General features: G+C 36.7%; 2 protein-coding genes across 2 annotated transcripts in view; one reads left to right on the forward strand and one right to left on the reverse strand.

The window, feature by feature from the left end:
• The window catches only part of LOC139732266 (chordin-like), an 87,846-nt gene that overhangs the window by 55,390 nt on the left and 12,936 nt on the right, over positions 1–19,520 (reverse strand). The gene's annotated exons all lie outside the window — the stretch shown is intronic.
• LOC139732238 (uncharacterized) lies at positions 500–13,061 on the forward strand. Its single transcript, XM_071643113.1, has 9 exons — positions 500–2,016; positions 4,086–4,325; positions 4,893–5,035; positions 5,796–5,880; positions 7,300–7,486; positions 8,134–8,330; positions 9,098–9,260; positions 10,263–10,381; positions 12,164–13,061. Exons 1-9 carry the CDS (start codon positions 697–699, stop codon positions 12,476–12,478), a joined length of 2,769 nt encoding a protein of 922 aa, XP_071499214.1. The 5' UTR covers positions 500–696; the 3' UTR covers positions 12,479–13,061.

Below are 19,520 nucleotides of genomic sequence, written 5' to 3' on the forward strand. Positions count from 1 at the left end.
ACTTAAAAAATCCCTTTAAACAAAATCTAATCGCACACATTTTGTTTTTCCTATCCAGATTAAAAGAGCTATAAAATGGCTATAAAGGAAGGGGAAAGCGGCTAGTTGCATATTGTATGTACTGTATATTGTCTTCATTGAAGTGTGTTTCTTTGTGTGTTTAGTGTGTACGGTATGTGTGCTTTTACAGTGCCTTGACATTTCAATTTTTTTATTCAAATCATGCATTACTCCAAAAAATGTACAAAATTGTAGGCCTACCTCGACAATTAAAAACAAAAATACATGATACATTTCATGAGGTTATATCAACCAAGAAAATTGTTGATGTAATATTTTGAGGGGGGCAGGGGGAGACCACAAATCAATTTTGAAAAACAGCATCATAATTCATATGATTTTTGAAATGACAAGGATGTCAAAAAGGCAATTTTGAGTATTTTTAATGGTAAACAAACTTGAACAGTAATGCTTTTTGCTGTTTATGATAATTTACAGTATGGATTGTATAAAAGCACGCAAATCAACTTATCATTCATTTCTCTTTTTTTTCCTAAATAGAATTTACCATATTTTTTCTTTTGTTTTAGATTGTGGCATTGACCTGTCAGCATTCAAGCTGCTGGATGCAAGTCTTGTGAAGGATGTGATCTCCCAATTGGGCCCAAGGCTTAAATTTGTTCACCATTTCGAAAAATGGAAGAAACAGGCAAGTGTGTGACCAAGGACATCTCAAAAATCATTCCTGCAAAAATGTTTGCATGTTGCAAATGTGTGAAATCCTTTGAAAGAAGTGTGGACCTGTGGAACCACCTAAAGATCCACAACATAAACTCAAAGACCAAAACAAAACTTGTCTGTCATGTGCAAGAATGTTTTAAAACATTCTATCATGGTTACAGCTACAAGCGGCACTTGGAACAAGATCATGATTCCATTGTAGAAAATGTCAGTGATGGAGATTCTGTTGGAAACACAGTTTTTAGTGATGAAAGTGCATCAGAGCAGTCAGAAGTGCTTCCAAATGAAAAACCCACAGAGGAAATTTCATCAGCAATCAAACAGTCTGTTTCTGAATATGTAGCAAAACTTAAAAGCTCATCCCTGCCATCCTCCACAGTGCAAAGTATAATTTGTGACACACAAGAGCTGCTCACTAATGTAATTGAAGCAGTTCAACAAGTGTCAGCCCCCATCATCGAGGACGTATCTCAGGATATCAAACCCTCAGTTGATCAAATTGACACTCTACAGTCAGTCCTTGACATGGTGAAAGATCCTTTTGAGCATTTCAGTTTATCTACTCAGCATAAACAAAACCAATTTGCCCGCAACTGTAATGTTCTTATTGAGCCAGAAGAAATTGTTTTTGGCAATGTATACAAAGAATGTCTGAATACACATACTGGAAGGACTGAGCAGAAACAAGTTGAAGAAACTTTTCAGTACGTGCCAGTCGGTGAAAATCTGAAAGTATTCTTGGAACAACCAGGCTATATGTCAGTCATCATTCAGGAAAAAGACACTGCTGGCGAAAAAGATGTGCTTCAGACGTACAGAGATGGATCATATTACAAAGCTTGTGAAGGAAACCAAGACTGTGTGGATATAGAATTGTTGCTGTATAATGATGACTTTGAGACAGCGAACCCCCTAGGTTCAAAGAAAGGGAAACACAAACTTCTTGGTATCTATGTTACTGTTGCTTCTTTGCCCAAGAAATACCAAGCTAAACTGGAAAATGTCCTTTTAGTTGCTCTAGCAAAATCTTCTTTGGTATCCAAATATGGTGTAAATGTTGTTCTTCAGCGTATTTCGGATTACCTTGAAGTTCTCTTCACAGGAGGTCTTCATATTAATAGTCCAGATGGATTCACTGGCCGTGTACGTCCCCGACTCTTCCAGGCAGTCGGTGATAACTTAGCTCTCAATACCATGCTCGGCTTTGCTGGAAGTTTTAGTGCCAACTATTTTTGCCGGTTCTGCAAAGCACTCAAGGCAATATGCAGAAAACAGGTAGCTGTTGATCAAAGGTTACTCCGTACTGAAGAAAACATTGATTATGATATCAGTGTAAATGATGTTTCTCAAACGGGACTTCGGAGGTCGTGTGCTCTCAATACACTAAGCTATTACCATGTGTCGCAAAACTATGCTCCTGACCTGATGCATGATTTCCTAGAAGGGTTACTTCCAATCGAGATGAAACTTGTACTTTCAGAACTCATAAATCAGGGAAGATTTAGCCTTGATGAACTGAACTGTCGTATTCAGTCATTCAGCTATGGTATAACAGAAAAAGCAAACAAGCCCAGCCCCATCCTTCAAAGTCACCTTAGCAATCCATTTGGACCAAGTGGTCAAAAGGCTTCACAGATGAGTTGTCTTGCTGAGTTCTTACCCCTGATTGTGGGAGATAAAGTTGAAGAAGGATGTGAGTACTGGAGGTTGTTCACAGTTCTTCTGGAGATATACCAACTGGTCTTAGCACCAAACATTAGTACTGCTGTCACCTACTACTTGCAGTCAAGGATTAATGAGCATCATCAGTTATATTTGCAACTGTTTCCTGATAACCATCTCCTCCCCAAGCATCACAACCTCCTCCACTATCCCAAGGCAATCAGACAGCTGGGCCCTTTGTCACAGTATGCTTGTATGAGGCAAGAAGGAAAGCACAAGCCTTTGAAAAAGTGGGCGAAAACTTGTAATAATTACAAGAACATCGCCAAGACAGTTGCACGTAAACACCAGGAAGCACAGGCATTCAGAATGCTCAAGAAAGAACACATCAACAGCGAATGTGTATACATCCACACATCAGAATTTGTCAAAGTTTGTGATCTTGAGAGCGAGGTAGAAGTATGTCGGCTGTTGAGCTGTGAACCTGATACCTTACTAGAATTGTGTGATAAAGTAACATTCTATGGATACACATACAGACCCAACGTCATGTACTGACTGACTGGTGTGGTGAACTACCATCTTTCTCAAGGATTGATTATATTATGAGAAAGCAAGATGGACTGTATCTAATGATCCAGCCATGGAAAACAAAGTACTTTCATGATCACTTTCAAGCCTTTGTTGCATCAGAAAAGGAGTTGGATTCTCTACAGTTGCTTAATCCTGAAGACCTGTTGAACACAGACCTGTCCATGCAGTGAAGAGTCATGATAGTGCAGATCATCAGTGGTACATTCCTACCAGATACATGCTGTCATAACTGCAACAAAGATCACTAGACCAAAGTAATAAACTTCAAAAATAACTTACAGGTACATGCTCACTTCAGTTTCAATTTTTCAATTTAACCATTTCAAACTTCTGTGCTTTCTTTCTACACAAAGTTATACATGTATGTACTGGTATATCAAATGAAAGGAAAGTAAGTACCGTGGTACAATTTTTTTTTTTTTTGTAAACTAATGACCATTATACAGGATAAACTTATTGAAATGGAACAGAAGATACATTCAGTTTTTATGATTTCTCACTGACTAGCATTTATTTTCATTAAGCTGGCTGGAAAGAACATCTTTTTTCTTATTAAGAGGACACCAAGATCATAACATTTGGTTGTGAGCAGGGCTTGCACCCTTCTTCCAGGCATACAAGTTATGCACTTCAGTTTTGATTTCATGCTGTACATCTCTCTGTTTATTGCATTGTTTACATCAATTAAAATGTCAGTTCATTTCCCTTTTTAATGATACTGAAATCATGGAATGTGTACAACATTTTTGTGTGTGACCATGTACAAAATTTTTGCATAATGGATTGGCATTGTTATCAGATCAATGATCATGAGTATGGAGGGGAAACAGTTCTCTGTGAATCACTTTCCACAATGCACAAATCTGTCATTCAACCCAAAAATTACTGTCTTGATTTGATTTTGCACTATAACTCAAAAGTGTGTAAGTATCAGTAAAAGTAATGTGCATGAGGATACAGTGCTGGCAACTGTACACTCATTCCAATAATTTTAATGTCAAGTAAGATTTATTAAAAAGGAATGATTATAAGCTCATTGCTGTTGAATTGCTAAACCCTTTTTGAGTGGTGTATTTTCATCCTTATAGGACGAAGCAAATAATGCTGCAGAATCTGTACTCAAAGACATGCAGATGGGCTGGGAGTCATCTGAAGTTTCTGATGATCTGATGCTGTCAGATATGGAATCAGTTACTTTTGACCTTTCCCAGGCTTCAACTATCCCAGTAGATGTAGAAGAACCATCATGCTCATCAGCTGTAGTTCAGGATCTGAACAGCAGCAGTGATACACCGCCACCACTCAAACGTCAGAAAGCAGTAAGATACGTAAGTTCACATTTCATATGTAATTCATTCAGTCATATTGATATACATGTACTCATGTTATTACATACAGTGTATGTGCATGTATATAGTGTCTCATCTGTACTTTGTGAAAATAATTTTTTTTTTTGTCATCATGCACAGTATAGATATGAGCAAATTTTTCTAAGATTCAGCCTTTCTTATGTTGTGTGTAGAGGAGGAATATATAAGCATTGGAATTTCAAATCACACCAGAATTCAGAGGTGTCATGATATTGACTCTGTTTTTTTTTTTTTTTTTTTTAATTGTCAAAGTCTCTTGAAAATAGTCCTTCACTGCTGGGAAGCCCATTCTTGGTGCTAATTACTTATTATTTTGAGCCCTGATCATGCTACTGATTATAGTACTTGTACGCAGAACCAATTGAAATTACATGTACTGTATAATTTGTAGATTCTCTTCTAGCTAATATTTCGAAAGAAGTTGAAATATGCCAGAAAAAATGAATTGCCTCCTGTATCATGATGTTTACACACACACACACACACACCATTTTTTAAACTCATGCAATCTTGAATATTTTACAGGATGTGGGTGAAATTCTGAAGAAATCTTTGGAAGGGAGGAAAACGTTAGAGGAAGTAACTCGAATGAAAGTCTGCACGCCACACAACACTCGTGTCATCTGCAATATGTGTACAGAGCATCTAGTAGACTTACATGGCCTCAGGTAATGACATTTTACCATTTGCAATGGCATCCTAATATTACCTTGCTTCTGTCTGTGTTAATTTTGCATTCCTATTCTTTTTGTTTCTCTTCTCATTTCTTCTAACAAATAATCACATTCACTTTACAAGACCTTTTTTTTTTTTACCTAAAGTTGTATCTTCACGTAGGTGAATTTCTCATGTCCAATTCATTTCCAAACCCTCTTCTCCCTCTTCAGGAATCTTATTATTTATATACCCTAGACTGGGAAATGTGTAAGATCTTCCATATTTTGATAACCCTAAAAGTCATTTTATCCAAGGATAGTATCATTATGACTCATAATTTTTTTTTTTATTTAGGCCTATACCCATAATTGGATATGCAGGTTCTCCACTGTTCCTAGTGCTTGAATAGAATCTGTTCTTCCATTTTCATGAACAGAGAATCATGTTTAATGTCTGGTTTTTAATACCCTTAAGTGGTAAATTTATTCAAGGATTACATAATCATTCATCTCAATTTGATACCCTTTCCCCCAGATTTTTCCTGTTTTTGATACCCTTGTAGGGATTCCCTGTAGGTTCCTGGTCTGGTGCTGAGAAAACTAGCCTCTTTTTGTTAATGCAGATGATGTACAAGCTTTAATAGGATATACTTTATGGGGGAGGGGGGAATGCTCAACTACACCACAGTGCTTTGTGTGGGAATTGTATCACATGTGCATTTGCAATGATTTATGTACATTTCACTACAATTCTCATATTTTTTGTCATCAGACCTGGCCCTGACATGAAGGGGGCAATGGCCTCCTCCATCATTGCAGAGTTCCCCTTCCTTAAAGATCCAGCTGGCAATGGAGACGTGAGTAGACAGTTTAAAAATTACTGACTTAGCAGTCATTTGATTTTTCGTAAGACACAACCCAAGTTGACAGATAACTATTGACAAATGATATCTTTGGAATAAAATCAATGAATAACATGTAGAAATATGTATATAAATATATATATATATATATATATATATATATATATATATAATTTAATGCTGATCTTACTACAGGCTTCAGAAATATAATGAAAATGTTTGTGGATGCCTAGCTGTACATGCATGTACAGTGCAGACATTTCATTCTTTGCTAGGAGCAATTTTAACAACATCTGTCCATAAGTGCATGTGTACAGGTACTACAGGATTATGATAAATTGCTAAAATTTACCATGTTTGTGGGCAAAGTATTAAGTGGCTTATTGGTTCAAGGTTCATGTTTCATCTAAAACAGGGTTTAGTTATTAAAAGATACTGGGCACAGGTGTTCCCTTGCACTATACTACAAGGAGAAAGAATCAATTGTACATCAGTTTACTTGTTTCTCTATGAAGAGCAATTAGTGAAAATAACCCAAATGGACTTAGTTGAGATATAAACAAAAATAGAAACAAAGAATGTCAAAAGAATTCTGAATTTAGAGATGTTATGATTAACGATCTCGCACCATTACCATAAATAGTTAGCTTCCTTCTGTCACTGATTCTGAAAAAGCTTTGTCAGCATTTGGGTTTTGATGATGCTATTCTTGTTACCATGCTTTACCATGAGAATTCTGTGTCAATGACCTTTTAACCTCACAACATAGCACTGTTGCATTTTTAGCTTTGTACACTCTTACCATGCTTACCCAGTACTTTTAAACCTGGTGTTGTGTCTTTTTAGTTGATAATACATACAGTATTGTGTTAGCATGTTTGAAGTCTCTGAAACACTACTAACCAATTTCCTATGTCAAGTTCGTGACCATTCATCTTACAATGTTAATATGTGTATTACAACAATGATTGCCTTGGAGATTGAATTCTTGCAAATATTTACAAATGTATTTACCAATCTGAGTATCATTACACTCAAACAGCTGTAAATTTGAAACCCATGTGCATTCTCAAACAGCTCTGTAATGCATGCTGAACAATATATCATGCACATGTATCATGGTATTTTAGATAAATTTTATGATACATGAGTTACAAGTGTACTTCTTCATACTTTGCATACTCATGTTTTTCAAGGTTTTGCTTGTAGTTCAAGCTCTGGAACAAAAAATCCATAACTTTGACATTTTTAGTTATAATTCAGTCTAAATATATATCAAAACACATTCAGAAATTTTGACCCTGTCAGAACAAAAAATTACTCCCTTTACTGTGAAAATAACCATTTATAAACTCTTTTAATTGTGACATTCTTCTTGCTCATTAATATCATTTCATTTCTTTTTTAAACGAGGAGTGGTACTTGAAAGGGAGTACCAAACTTCCAGCAGGTGGTAGGCTGGAAAACCGGCTGAAGTACCTGAGAAGGAAAACAGCAGAGCAAGACAGGAAGCAAGACAAAGCCAAGGTTGGCAGTCCTAAGGATACCACTTCAAGTTCTTCCAATGAGGATTCAACCTCATCATTGCAGATGAATTATGGTATGTGCTTACAAATGTAGCCAATTATCTCCAAAGTAAAGTGAAGCAGGCTTGAGAAATACTTGCCCTGTATAAAAAATTTGTTTCTGTGAATCAAGCAGTAAACAATTGAGTTAAATCTAGATTTACCTACAACAATCTATTCATTTGCATAATTTTTCCACCTTGGGTCTGTTAGCAAGGCTTGAAAAAAGTGACTTCATTGCATTTTGGGGTTAAATATAAATTTGTATTGATTGAATGTTAGTACTAACTTTTTAAACCCATTTAAAGAGTAATTTTTGACTGGGTCTAAGGGGAAGTGCAAGTTATAGAAAAATCAGCGTGACTTGGGTAAAATGTGGCAATATTTCTACATTGTATATGCACTATAATTATGATATGCCTTGTTCTTATACTTTGTTTACTTTTAGGAGAATTAGCAGCCCAAGCAATATTGTTAATGATGTCTGATAATGCATACAGCCTAACACAAAAATATTGGGCTATTTCAGAGGTTTATAGGTCAGAGATGGGTGGGATGGCTATATCCCCCCCTTTTCAGGGTTAAAGCTAGAAAATGCTAGGATGAACATTAAGGCTATGCATTTGTTCTCAGGCTTGATTCAATAATGATTGTTATTATGAGTTTCCATAATTTGTATCAGATTTGGCAGACATGAAAGCTACGACCGAATGGTTGAAGAGTCATGACACCCCTCACAAAGACGTTGTGGCCAAGATGGAGCAGACAGCAGCTTATAGAAGGGACTTTGTACATTCCAACCTGCCGAGAAGTTCAAAGAACAAGCCGTGTGTGACTGAAGTGCTGGCTGAGTTTCCACACCTTCTTTCTCCTGGAATGGTAGGTGCATGTTACGTCCCCATTGTGAATGGCAGGTGCATGTTATATCCTCATTGTAAGCTGTCACAGGGGTTTTATTATCATGTCCAATATCTACCAAAATCTAGATGAACAAAATTATTGCAGTCAGTGTTTGCCATATTTGCATGTACACACAAATGCCTGATTTTTGTTGTTAAATCACAGCGTGCAAAATTTAAAAAAAAAAAAATAAATCTGTACATATTCTATACATAACATTGTATGAAGTATGTTTTACCTTCCTACCCATAGAATAGTATGAAATATATATATATATTTTTTAATGTAAGAAATCATCTAATATGAAATATACATGTATATTGATATCATCAATGCTTGTCTGAATATCCATTTCTGTTTCTCTTCAAAAGCAATTTACTTATTTTTTTTTTGGGGGGGGATGGGGTATAGATGAGGTTTCTTGTGCATCATCTTTATTATGCATGTAGCTTCTTACGGTAAGATTTGATGGGGGTTAAAGGTCTCTTGCTGATGTGTGAGTAAGGAGACAATTTGACTGCATGCTGTAGATAAATTTTTTCCCCCATGTTAGGAGGGGGGGGGGGGGGCTAATTAAGCTCCCCCTCCCCTCTGGAATACATAGGGTTAAGGCACAGTGTGTGTTGGGAACATACACAATGGACTAAGATGGTGAGAATTCAAGATCTAACAGGCAAATTAACAGACAAAAAACAAAATAACTGCAAAAACATGTTTTGTTGTTGTTGTTTCTTGTTTCTTTGCAGATTGAGCAGGATTACAACAAGCTATTTGATGGAAAGGGGGACCTTCTCTTCACAAAGTGGCCAGTAGTATCATCTTGCATTCTGGACTATGGGAATAGAATTTCTCCAGGGTGGAAGGTGAAATTCGGAGTACAAGAAAGACGTGATGAGGACTTCACTCAAGGTGTGTAATTATTGATAGATACTGTAGACTTAGGGGACATTTGACAGGCGGGTGACTTTGGACAGTTTAGGCAATTTCACTTACATTATTTTGCTGCTTGCAATATACAAGAGAAGTGCAGTAATTCAAATATTCCATATCCCCCTTTCATAACCTACAAAAATATTTGCAGAAAAACCAACAGCAAAAAAAAAAAAAATGTAAGTAAAACAATTCCTGTCCAAAGTCACCCAACTGTCCCGTCCCCTAGTTCATGGTAACACATTATATTTGATTTTAAAATGATGTGATATACACTTCATCATCCCTCATAATGTAGATGTAATAGGATTTATAGAAGTGTTTTACTCCATTGCATTCTTCCAAATGGTGTATTTAGTAAAAACAGCACCAAGGGTCGTTTGTGCCCTTTCCAACATCTGACACCGAGGCAAGTGCTGGAATCAAGCTACTTCCAACTACTGCTGCTCGTGGCTTCTATGTTGCTCATCACATTAACCTTTTTGTAATCTTTGTTGTAGCCCCCACCTACATTTGGGCACCTTCTCCAAATACACAGCACACAGCACACCACCAATTCTTCCATAAAAGAGCAGTGTGCATGTCTGCAAATCTGCATAATAATCTTAAGTCATCACTGGCCGATCCAGGATTCTTAAAAGGGGATGGGGGGGGGGGGGGGGGAGGAGGCGGGCAAAAATTTTGCCGCATTTTCTTGTGATTACTACAAAAAATAGCAGCATAAAAAGGGGGGAGGGGCTGTGGTTGAATTTTTTTTTTTTGCGTGTGATGACTAAAAATGTGTTATCAACCAAATAAGGGGTGGCAGTGGCTTATTCGCCCCCAATCGCCCACTGGTTATAAAATAAGCCCTGAATTTGAAGAGATATAAAGCTGATATGTGAATTGAAAATATGCCAGGATTGATTTATGGTGTGAAGACATATGTAGCGTAAAATCTTTCATATTCTAATAAAGACTTTTTGTGTACTCCACTAACAGAGGAAAAGGCAAATCTGGCTTTTCTTATGCTGTCACATCTGTTCCCGGGCAAGAAGTCATCAAAAGGGGGAAGAGCCTCTTCCCAAGAGTCATTGGAGTGTTTCATCGACTGCCAAAAGGTATGTCAAATGTTTGTAGCAAAAGCAGTATTAGTGAAGAAAATTGAAAAATTTTGTGTTAGCATGGGTCACATCTCCATACAGCAAGATCAACTCCACGTATCAAGTCAAGACATGAACACTTTGATGCTTCATCAAAAAGGAATGTGTATTGAATAAAAAGTTCCAGTAACTGTTATGTGCTACTAAAATGTTTACATCTGTTTGCCTGAGAGCTTAGTTGTCAAAGTTATATTTCACGTATTACTGATGTCAAGTTTTATGTAATAGGGTCCTGGCATGTGAACTTGAATCGTGCTTATGATGGTAAGAAATGTAGCCATTTGAATTTTACACGTACCAGAACTCGCTGGCCCTAATTTTAAACTATATATAGGATTAACAGGGGAAGGAAAATGCATAGAGTATTAATCACAAAGATTTGTGTGATGTGTTGCAGAGTTTTAACCTAAAGCAATATTGACTGAAATCAGTCATTTAAAAATATCACCACGGGAATGAAATGTTTCATATCACTATTGATGGTAGTCGTTTCTTGCAGATTTTTATTCTTTGATTGAAACTATTTCTTTCCAGTATAGTGGAGGAAACAGCAAACTTCGTTTTCAGACTTTGTGAGCCATAAGATAAGATGTACTTTTTATGCCTCTGCCACGAAGTGGTGCTGGAGGCATTATGTTATCGGGTTGTCCGTCCGTCCGTCCGTCCTTCCGTCCGTCCGTAATGAATTTTGTAGACAGCGTAACTTAAAAACCTCTTGAGGTATCCTAATCAAACTTGGCATGTATGTGTATTAGGGGGTGAAGTTGTGCCTATCAACTTTTGGGTGCACATGCTCCAGGTCAAAGGTCAAAAGGTCAAGGTCAAATATGTAAAATTTCTCTATTTCCACCATATCTATGCAATGCCTGAAGATATTTTCTTGAAACTTAATGTATACATGTATTACCCAATTTAGATTCTCTAGTGAAAGTTTGGGGTCATGAGGTCAAAGGTCAAAAGGTCAAGTAAAAATATTAAAACTTCACTTTTTTCTCCGTACCTTGGAAATTGTTCAAGGTATCTTCATGGAACATAGTATATTTACATGTACTGACTGGCAGTGATTATCTAGAGAATTTAGGGTTCATGGGGTCAAAGGTCACGGGTCAAAGGTCAAAGGCAACACTTCAAAATTTTACTATTTCCCTCATATTTATGCAATGCCAGCAGGATTATTTTTTTTTTTAAACACTTGGTGTATGCAAATATAACCCAATAGAGATTCTCTGGAAAGTTTCTTTTTTTTTTTGCCTCAAAGGTCAAAGATCAAGTGAAAGTGCTGAATTAGCTTTTTCCTCCATTTCTCGGAAGTGGCTCGAGTTATCTTGAAACTTACTACATATTTATGCATGTCCTGCCTGACAGTGATTATCGTATGAATCTTAGGGTCAAAGGCCAGATGAAAATGGTAACAATTTACTGTTCAATACAGAAATTGCACTTTTTCTCCCTACCTTGAAAATTACTTAATGCATAAACTTATGAATGGGTCAAAGTCAAGTTAAAGTCCTTAAATCCCCAAATACATGCTCTCCTATTCATCCAATCAAACCTAGGTTAAAGGAAGGTGAACATTCAACACATTTGTGACAAACGTCATTTTAATTTTTGCCAATTTTGTGAAAATGTAATCACACATTGTCCACATGTACTATAGACCTATTAGGAGAATCATGCATTATGGCGGAGGTATACTAGTCGCCATAGCGACATTTGTTGTTTAATATTTATCATTTGCAGGAAGGAATCAGTCTCGAGGCCTACCGAAAAGACCATGGGAGGAACCAGCCTTTCATCCTGGCTGTAGGGAACAATGTCTGCCAGCCAATCCAGTGCTTCGTCATTCTGGAGAGCCAAGTGTTTGAGAGAAAGAGCCTCGTATCTGCTGTTGACCTGTGCTATAAGATATTTCAGATCTTTGATCTGGAGTATCCAGCACAGGCTCGAGCCATGTGGGTGATCTTGGACACTGTGGTGTATGGGGTGGAAGCAGGTGCCCAAGAAACGGGGGCAGTAAAGGCCTTCAGAGCCTACTACCATTTTAATAAGAAGTAGAGAAAATGTTCAGCTGAAGACTGGTATTAACTTCTTGGTTAGGGGAAGACATATCTGTAAGTTGAAAAAAAGATTATATTAATCATGTGTTAGTGGATTCCCATACCTTTCCTACCCACTGTATCATCTGGAGTTCAGTTAGCGTGAGCTGGATGGTGTTTCTGCTTGTAATTCTCTTGTGATAGATTCCCCCAGAATGGCAAAATGGTAAACACTCGATTACAAGCACATACATGTACTACTGTGGTGTCTTTGGAGAGCATGCTCTTACATAAAATATTTAAGCAGAGTAAAGATTGATTGAACTGTTGTGATAACAAAAAAGAAATATATCTTCTTAGTATGAATACATATCCATAATCCAAGAAATATAAAAGATGCAATTCTTAAAGTCAGTATGTGCTGCTAATCAAGAATTTACGGTACATCAATTTTGAAACAATCACTGTTTCGTCATTCTTGTGAAGCAAGCGTTTTAGCAGAAGAGTTTTGTATCTGCTGTTCACCTGTGATATAAAATCTCTTTTAGATTTTCAATTCATAGTATCCCACACAGGCATGAGCCCTGTGGGTCATTTTAAATCTTTTGGAAGCAAGTACGATGAAAAGGGCAGTAAAAGCCTTTAGAGCCTTCTACCAGTTTAATAAGAGGTAGAATGTTCACTTAAAGGTAAAAATTAACTTAATGATAAGGGGAAGACAAATAGCTGTATGTTGTTTTAAAAAAATTATTATTATTATTATTATTATGTTTTAAGTGGGTTCCATTTCAGGATCATATATGCTACATCATTTTTATACCAATTTATTTTACATGTTCATATTGTTTTATTTGGAGTTTGCTTAATAGGGTGAGCTGCATTACATTTATGAGTTTGTTCTCGTTCTTGTGAAAGATTTCTCCAATATGGCAAATACCGTAAACTCTGAATTACAAGCACATACATGATCTCTTTGAGTAGCATTGTTTTTGCATACAAATTTTAGCAGAGTAAAAATTGACCTGTCTTTAATAGTAACAGTGAAACACATATATCTTCTCAGAAATAATGAATACATATCAATAATCCTTCAAGGTGGTAAGCTTTATTTTTTAAGGGAAAGTTTATGATACATCAAATCTGAAACAGTAGTGAAATGCAAAATATGTAGCACCTATGTCTTTCTGGTTTTCTTTTGCTGGAGGATTTTTTTTTCCAACTGCAGAAAAGGCACCGAATTATTTGGCTTGTAGCCCAGTGTTTCATTATTCTTGCAAAATAAAGTGTTTGAGCGGAAGCTCTTAGTCTCATACATGTATCTGATGTTGACTTGTGCTATAAGAAATTTCAGATCTTTGATCTGGAGTATCCAGCACAGGCTCGAGCCATGTGGGTGATCTTGGACACTGTGGTTTACGGGGTTGAAGCAGGTGCCCAAGAAACACGGGCAGTAAAGGCCTTCAGAGCCTACTACCATTTTGATAAGAAGTAGACAAAATGTTCAGCTGAAGACTGGTATTAACTTCATGGTTAGGGGCAGACACCTCAGTATGTTGTAAAAGAAATCATAATCGTGTATTCGTGGAGTCCATTTCAGGTTCTTGTATAGTATGTCAGCATTATACCTCTGTATTTACATGTGAATGTTGTGTTTTTTAAGTTGAGTTCAAGTTCAAGTTCAAGTTCGAGCTGGGATGAGCTGAATGCTATATCTAAGTGTAATATACTCTGGTGATGTATTTCCCCAAATGGCAAATTTACTTCAAATCTGAAACAGACAAAAATATATCTTTGAGGCCCTCTGCTGGAGGTGCTTATTCCACATTATAATTTTCGTTAATTTTCAGTGTTAAGGCTCGTTTACATGGCATCACGGCACAGCATTTACAAGATATCTAGTCTGTGATTGGTCAGTGCGCGCAGAGTGTTAATCAATCACGGTTTAGATATCGCGTTAATGCTGCGCCATGATACTGTGCCAGATACGATATAAATGCACCTTTATACTTGTTATGCCTGTGCCCATTGAAGACATGTTTCTGGTTCCTTTGTGTAAAGAATTAATCATCATGTACCAACTTATTGATTATTTTGTCCTTTGAGAAGGTCTACAGCTAGTTTACATTACTGGTTAAGAAAATTATGACTTGAAGTGTCATCATTCCACTGCATGCTTTATTTTCCTATCATGTAAAGTTTTACATGTGTACAAGCTCTGCATGCATAAAGACAGTCTATTTCAGTGTATAAAGGAAGTTTGAAGTAACAACTCAATTTCATGTGGTTTATTTCATATGGCCATATATTTTGCAAAGGGTGTTCTATAAAACCAAGGTTTACAATTTATGTGATGTAAGACTTTGCTGGAATATAAATGTAGAGCAACCAAAATATTGACCTTGCTATAATCTTGTTAAAATACTTGTGCCTTCACATGGGAAGGATATTGACCATATGTTAGGAAAGAAACACTTGTACTTTGTGCGGTATCCTTGTTTTGATTTTTGTGTTTAGAAATGTTTAGATTGGACCAACATCGAGAAATGAGTTTTAAATGTTGTGACTGAAGCTTTGAGAAGACCTAGAATCAGAGTGTCGTTCCATTTGGTTCCAAACTTTAATCCTATACCAGAGACTGGAAAGGAAGTGATGTATAGCACAAGATGCTTTACATAAATCACAGTTTATTTTAGTTTTACATGGAAAAGAAAGGTTGTGACAAGTTGATCGCAAGCTTTATTTTTTCTACCATCAATGACCATGTAAAGTTCTGCATGCGTGTTACATGCTCTGCATGTAAGCACAGTCTAATCCAATGTTCCAGAAAAAGAGAAGTTGCAAGTTTATTCCAATGTTACAGAGAAAAAGAAGTTGTAAGTAACAACTCAATTCCACGTTGTTTTCCTTATTTCATGTAGTTTAAAGTATAACATACTACCAGCTTTTCGTGTATGTTTGTTATGTTTTATTTCTGAGAAGATGAATAGTTCAGCTCAAAAAAAAAAAATTGTTTACCTTCACAATAAAGGTAATAACGATATATATTTTTTGTCATGTGTTACTTATTTGGGTTTTATGTCGCAAAATATTTTGGTCTGTAGCATGCACTTGCTAGCTTGCCTTGTCAACTTCAAATGTACCATGAGAATGTGCAAGTCACATTTCACGTGTTTGTTATGTCATGTATATCATACTGTACTTTTAAAATGAATTGTACATTGCAAATACGTAAGCAGGCCGACCAAAATTGTTTTGCCACAAAAGTAAAAACGAATTTACACTTTCCTCGTGTTCTCCAGAATGGTCAATTGGGAGTAAAATTGAACTTACACATAACCCCGATCAAAATGGACACATGGCCAAAGATGGTTAAAAATCAGAATAGTCATCTGGGATTAAAATCAATTTTACACATAACCCCGATCAAAATGGACACATGGTCAAAAATGAGTAAAAATAAAATTACTCAATAATAAAGCAAAACAAATTTTACTCTTCATTGGGTAAAAGAGGAGCTCAAATATGATCAAACTTTTACTCAACTAGGAGTGGTTAAAACTTTACTCAATTCTGACCATGTGGCCGTTTTACTCAATTTTTAGTGAAATTTTTCTTAGAGTGTAGAAAAGAGCAAGCAAACACATATGATATTCGATGAATTCGTTGCTCAATAAGTGGCAAAAGGTCACAGAAACTGTCATGTCAAACACAGACGTGAAATAGGACGGTATACGGCCGAGTTTGTGAAGATGAACTTTCCAATCAGGCTTCTGAGGGATAACCGGTTTCAGACAGTGATGCTCGTGCAATCATTTGGCGCAATTGCGATATTAATTTACACTTTTTAACTATGATTATTTCCCCTTAAAGCTACATGACGGTGATGGCGTTTAAACATCATTCTCAGAAAAACCGCATTTGGGAATAAACGGCGATGGCGAGCGGTTTAGTACAACTGCTTAAAATAAGGCACAGGGTCAGCAAAGATTCGAAATTATGTCCCACCTGCAGATTACAATGACATCTTCATACTCATATGAACCGTGCTTTTCAAACTTTTCCGACGCCGTCGGCAGGTCTTCCATGATGTAGGAAGGGATGTGAGGTCTGGTAGACGTTATAAAAAGATCAGCATCTTCAAGATCACTTCTGATTTCTTTTGATCTGTTCCATGAAGATGAGTCTCGGTGTTTGGCAGGAAACCAGGTAACAGGAGACGCATAATACATGACAGATGATACATACCTGATACATGAAATGAGTTTCTGTAAATGCGAAATGTGAAATGATGAGAGAGAAAAAAAGACACTTGTACGTCATCAACTCCTGCATCAGTTACACAAGTCAGGGACAGTGTGATCTGTAAACTATACTCGCTCGCTTATCCCACACGCACTACATATCTTTTCGTTGCTTCCTCTATCCCAACTGATTTTCTTGATGATGATGATGGTAACGGCGTGCATTTTTATTGCTTTTATCTGTATCATTATTGGAAATCGTCTTTTATCGTCATCATTAGCATCACTAGTCTTCCCCTTCTTTACTTTTGCCTTCTACCCCTCCTCCTACTCTTCCTCCTTTTTCTTTTTCTTAGCTCCATCTTTGTTTTTATTCCCCCCCCCAAAAAAAAAGTCTCTCTTGCTTGACCTTGGATTTTTTTTTCTCCAATCTACAGGTGACGCAAATAATCAGTCTTCATTGACAAGAGCTAGAACAAATCATTTTAGTTAACGATCCATTCCCCCAATGACTTCTGAAATCAATCGAATTTATGAATTCAGTAGAGAACAAGTTTTTGTATTTCCTTTTTTTTTTGAGAAAAAAAAAGGTCGACTATGTAAGGCAATCTGGAAACAATTTAATAGAATATGTTCTGGGTCCAAAGTGACGCAAGATGGCACGATATCGATTTCCAAGTTTGGACTCACTCCATGCATCAAGTATCTGAATCAAATCTATCTGTTGCTATTTACACGTGGGACTGGGACAAATTACGGCTCAAATCAAACAAGTTACAGCCAAAAAAAAAGAGAAAAAAATGACAAGCCTTATATGTTCGATCTACTTTGAGCAGCGATCACCTCTAATAGCCGATGACACCCATTCAAAATCGGACAAGAGAAATGGACCGTTGCATCCAAACAAATTTGGCGGAGAGAGAGAATCACGTAATGAGTACCTTGTGATGAGATGCCAGGATTCTATTTCCTCTTTTGCAAACTGGAACTCCCCATTGATTTGAGGAATTTATGATTCATATTTCATACAGCCCGACAAGCAAACTGAGTCGTTTTTTCCTCTTCGCGCTCCTCGATCGTACACATTTAAAGGCACTGGGCAGTGTGCGATTTTTCTTCAGTTCTCAGATGCAACTTCTTCCTCTTCTTCTCCTCCTCTTCCTCCTCCTCCTTCTTCTTCTTCTTCTTCTTCTTCATCTTCTTCAACTTCTTCTTCTTCTCTTCTTCTCCTTCTTCCTCTTTTTCTTCTTCTTCATCATCTTCCTCCTCCTTCTTCTTCATCTTCTTCAACTTCTTCTTCTCTTCTTCTTCTTCTTCCTCTTTTTCTTCTTCTTCATCTTCATCTTCTTCTTCTTCACCTTCTTCTTCTGCTTCTTCTTCTTCATCATCTTCATCCTTTTCTACCTCTGCTTCGTCATGTTCATTTTCTCCTTCCCTGCTGCAACCACGAATTCTCTACTGCTGCATAATTCGTGTTCTCCTCTTCGTTAGTTTCTCTTCATCTACTACTTATCTACCTTCTTCCGTTTCCACTATACTTTTTTCTAGGTCTGCCTATGGATAGTCGTTGACGTCTTCTACTTCTTGTTCGTCTGCTACTGTTTCTTCTCCGTTTCTACTTCATCTTTGTAAAAATGAACATAATTGAAACAAATGGGAAGATGTGGTGTCAATCTATTTACAAAAGCTAACAGAAAAAGACGACAAATGGTAAAATCGAGACAAACAGTTCTAAATTTCATATTACCGGTCTTTCCCCTCTTTCTGCCATATCTCACCCATCCATGTCTATCTACCAAATCCCAAGTGGTGACGAAAAAAAAAAGTTACCTGCATTTATTGAGACACTATACTTCCTTTACTTTCTGTCTCCAAATAAAGAAACTTTCTTTCTATTATTTCAAATTTCATTCAGTGAGAGTTAACATGCTTGAAGAGAAGAAACCTTTCTATTTCTGTCGCCTACGTGTGGTGGGGTCGATGACTTTTATGAACGCTACAATACACCAGATTTCTTCTTCTCTTCAGGAAATAAAAAGACGGATACATCGATGTTATATTTCAAATTACTTTTCGAGCTCTTGTTACTATATACCACATATAACAAGTGAAAATAAAGATTTCCAAATTCATTCGTCTGTGCGTCGTTTTTTATGCATTGACGCTAACAAGAAACTCAAACATTCTATAGATAGCTAGCGTGATGGCTAGATAGATATACGAATGAGAGATAAATAGATATAATAGACAGATAGATATATAGATAGATAGATATAAAAGACAGATAGATATATAGATAGATATAGGTCCCCTACAAATACCTATGGCACTAAAATGCACTTGCCCGTGACTCAAGAGCTAGACGAGGCACGTAAAGAAAAACCGGTAACGGAACGAAATTTACGAGACGCGCATTCCATGACCTTGGAAAATCCGTAATGGATGAGGAAACATATTTCAAGTCCTTTCCAAAAGCGAAGAGGTCACCATCTTCTATCTCCCGTCCTACTTCCGGGCTGTGCTCTTAACTCTCCATCTTTTTAGTCTTCCGTTGTTTTCTTTTCTTATTCCTTCATATATTTTCAGCGTAAACTCCAGGTCCATTTTTACTTTTCTTTTGAGGTTTAAAAGACAAAATCCCGATCGTTGTAGAAAGGCAGAGCGAAGTTGTATTCTTTTGCAATCAGTCAGTTCCTATTTGTTTCCACCCTCCATATTTGCTGTTTGCACACACCCTTTTCCGATTTTATTAAATCATTTCCTTTTCTTTGATATGAGACGCAAAATTACAAAATTTGTTAAAAGGATTTGGTTATATCT

The sequence above is a fragment of the Diadema antillarum genome, unplaced genomic scaffold (genome assembly GCF_040938485.1).
Source record: "Diadema antillarum isolate AM-2024a unplaced genomic scaffold, OU_Dant_1.0 seq00000407_RagTag, whole genome shotgun sequence".
Taxonomy (NCBI): domain Eukaryota; kingdom Metazoa; phylum Echinodermata; class Echinoidea; order Diadematoida; family Diadematidae; genus Diadema; species Diadema antillarum.

Coding starts and splice junctions, on each gene's coding strand:
- LOC139732238 (XM_071643113.1), top strand. CDS start 697: ATGGAAGAAACAGGCAAGTGTGTGACCAAGGACATCTCAAAAATCATT. Junction 5,036..5,795: donor GTAGACTTACATGGCCTCAG/GTAATGACATTT, acceptor TTTTGTCATCAG/ACCTGGCCCTGACATGAAGG. Junction 10,382..12,163: donor GTTTCATCGACTGCCAAAAG/GTATGTCAAATG, acceptor TATCATTTGCAG/GAAGGAATCAGTCTCGAGGC.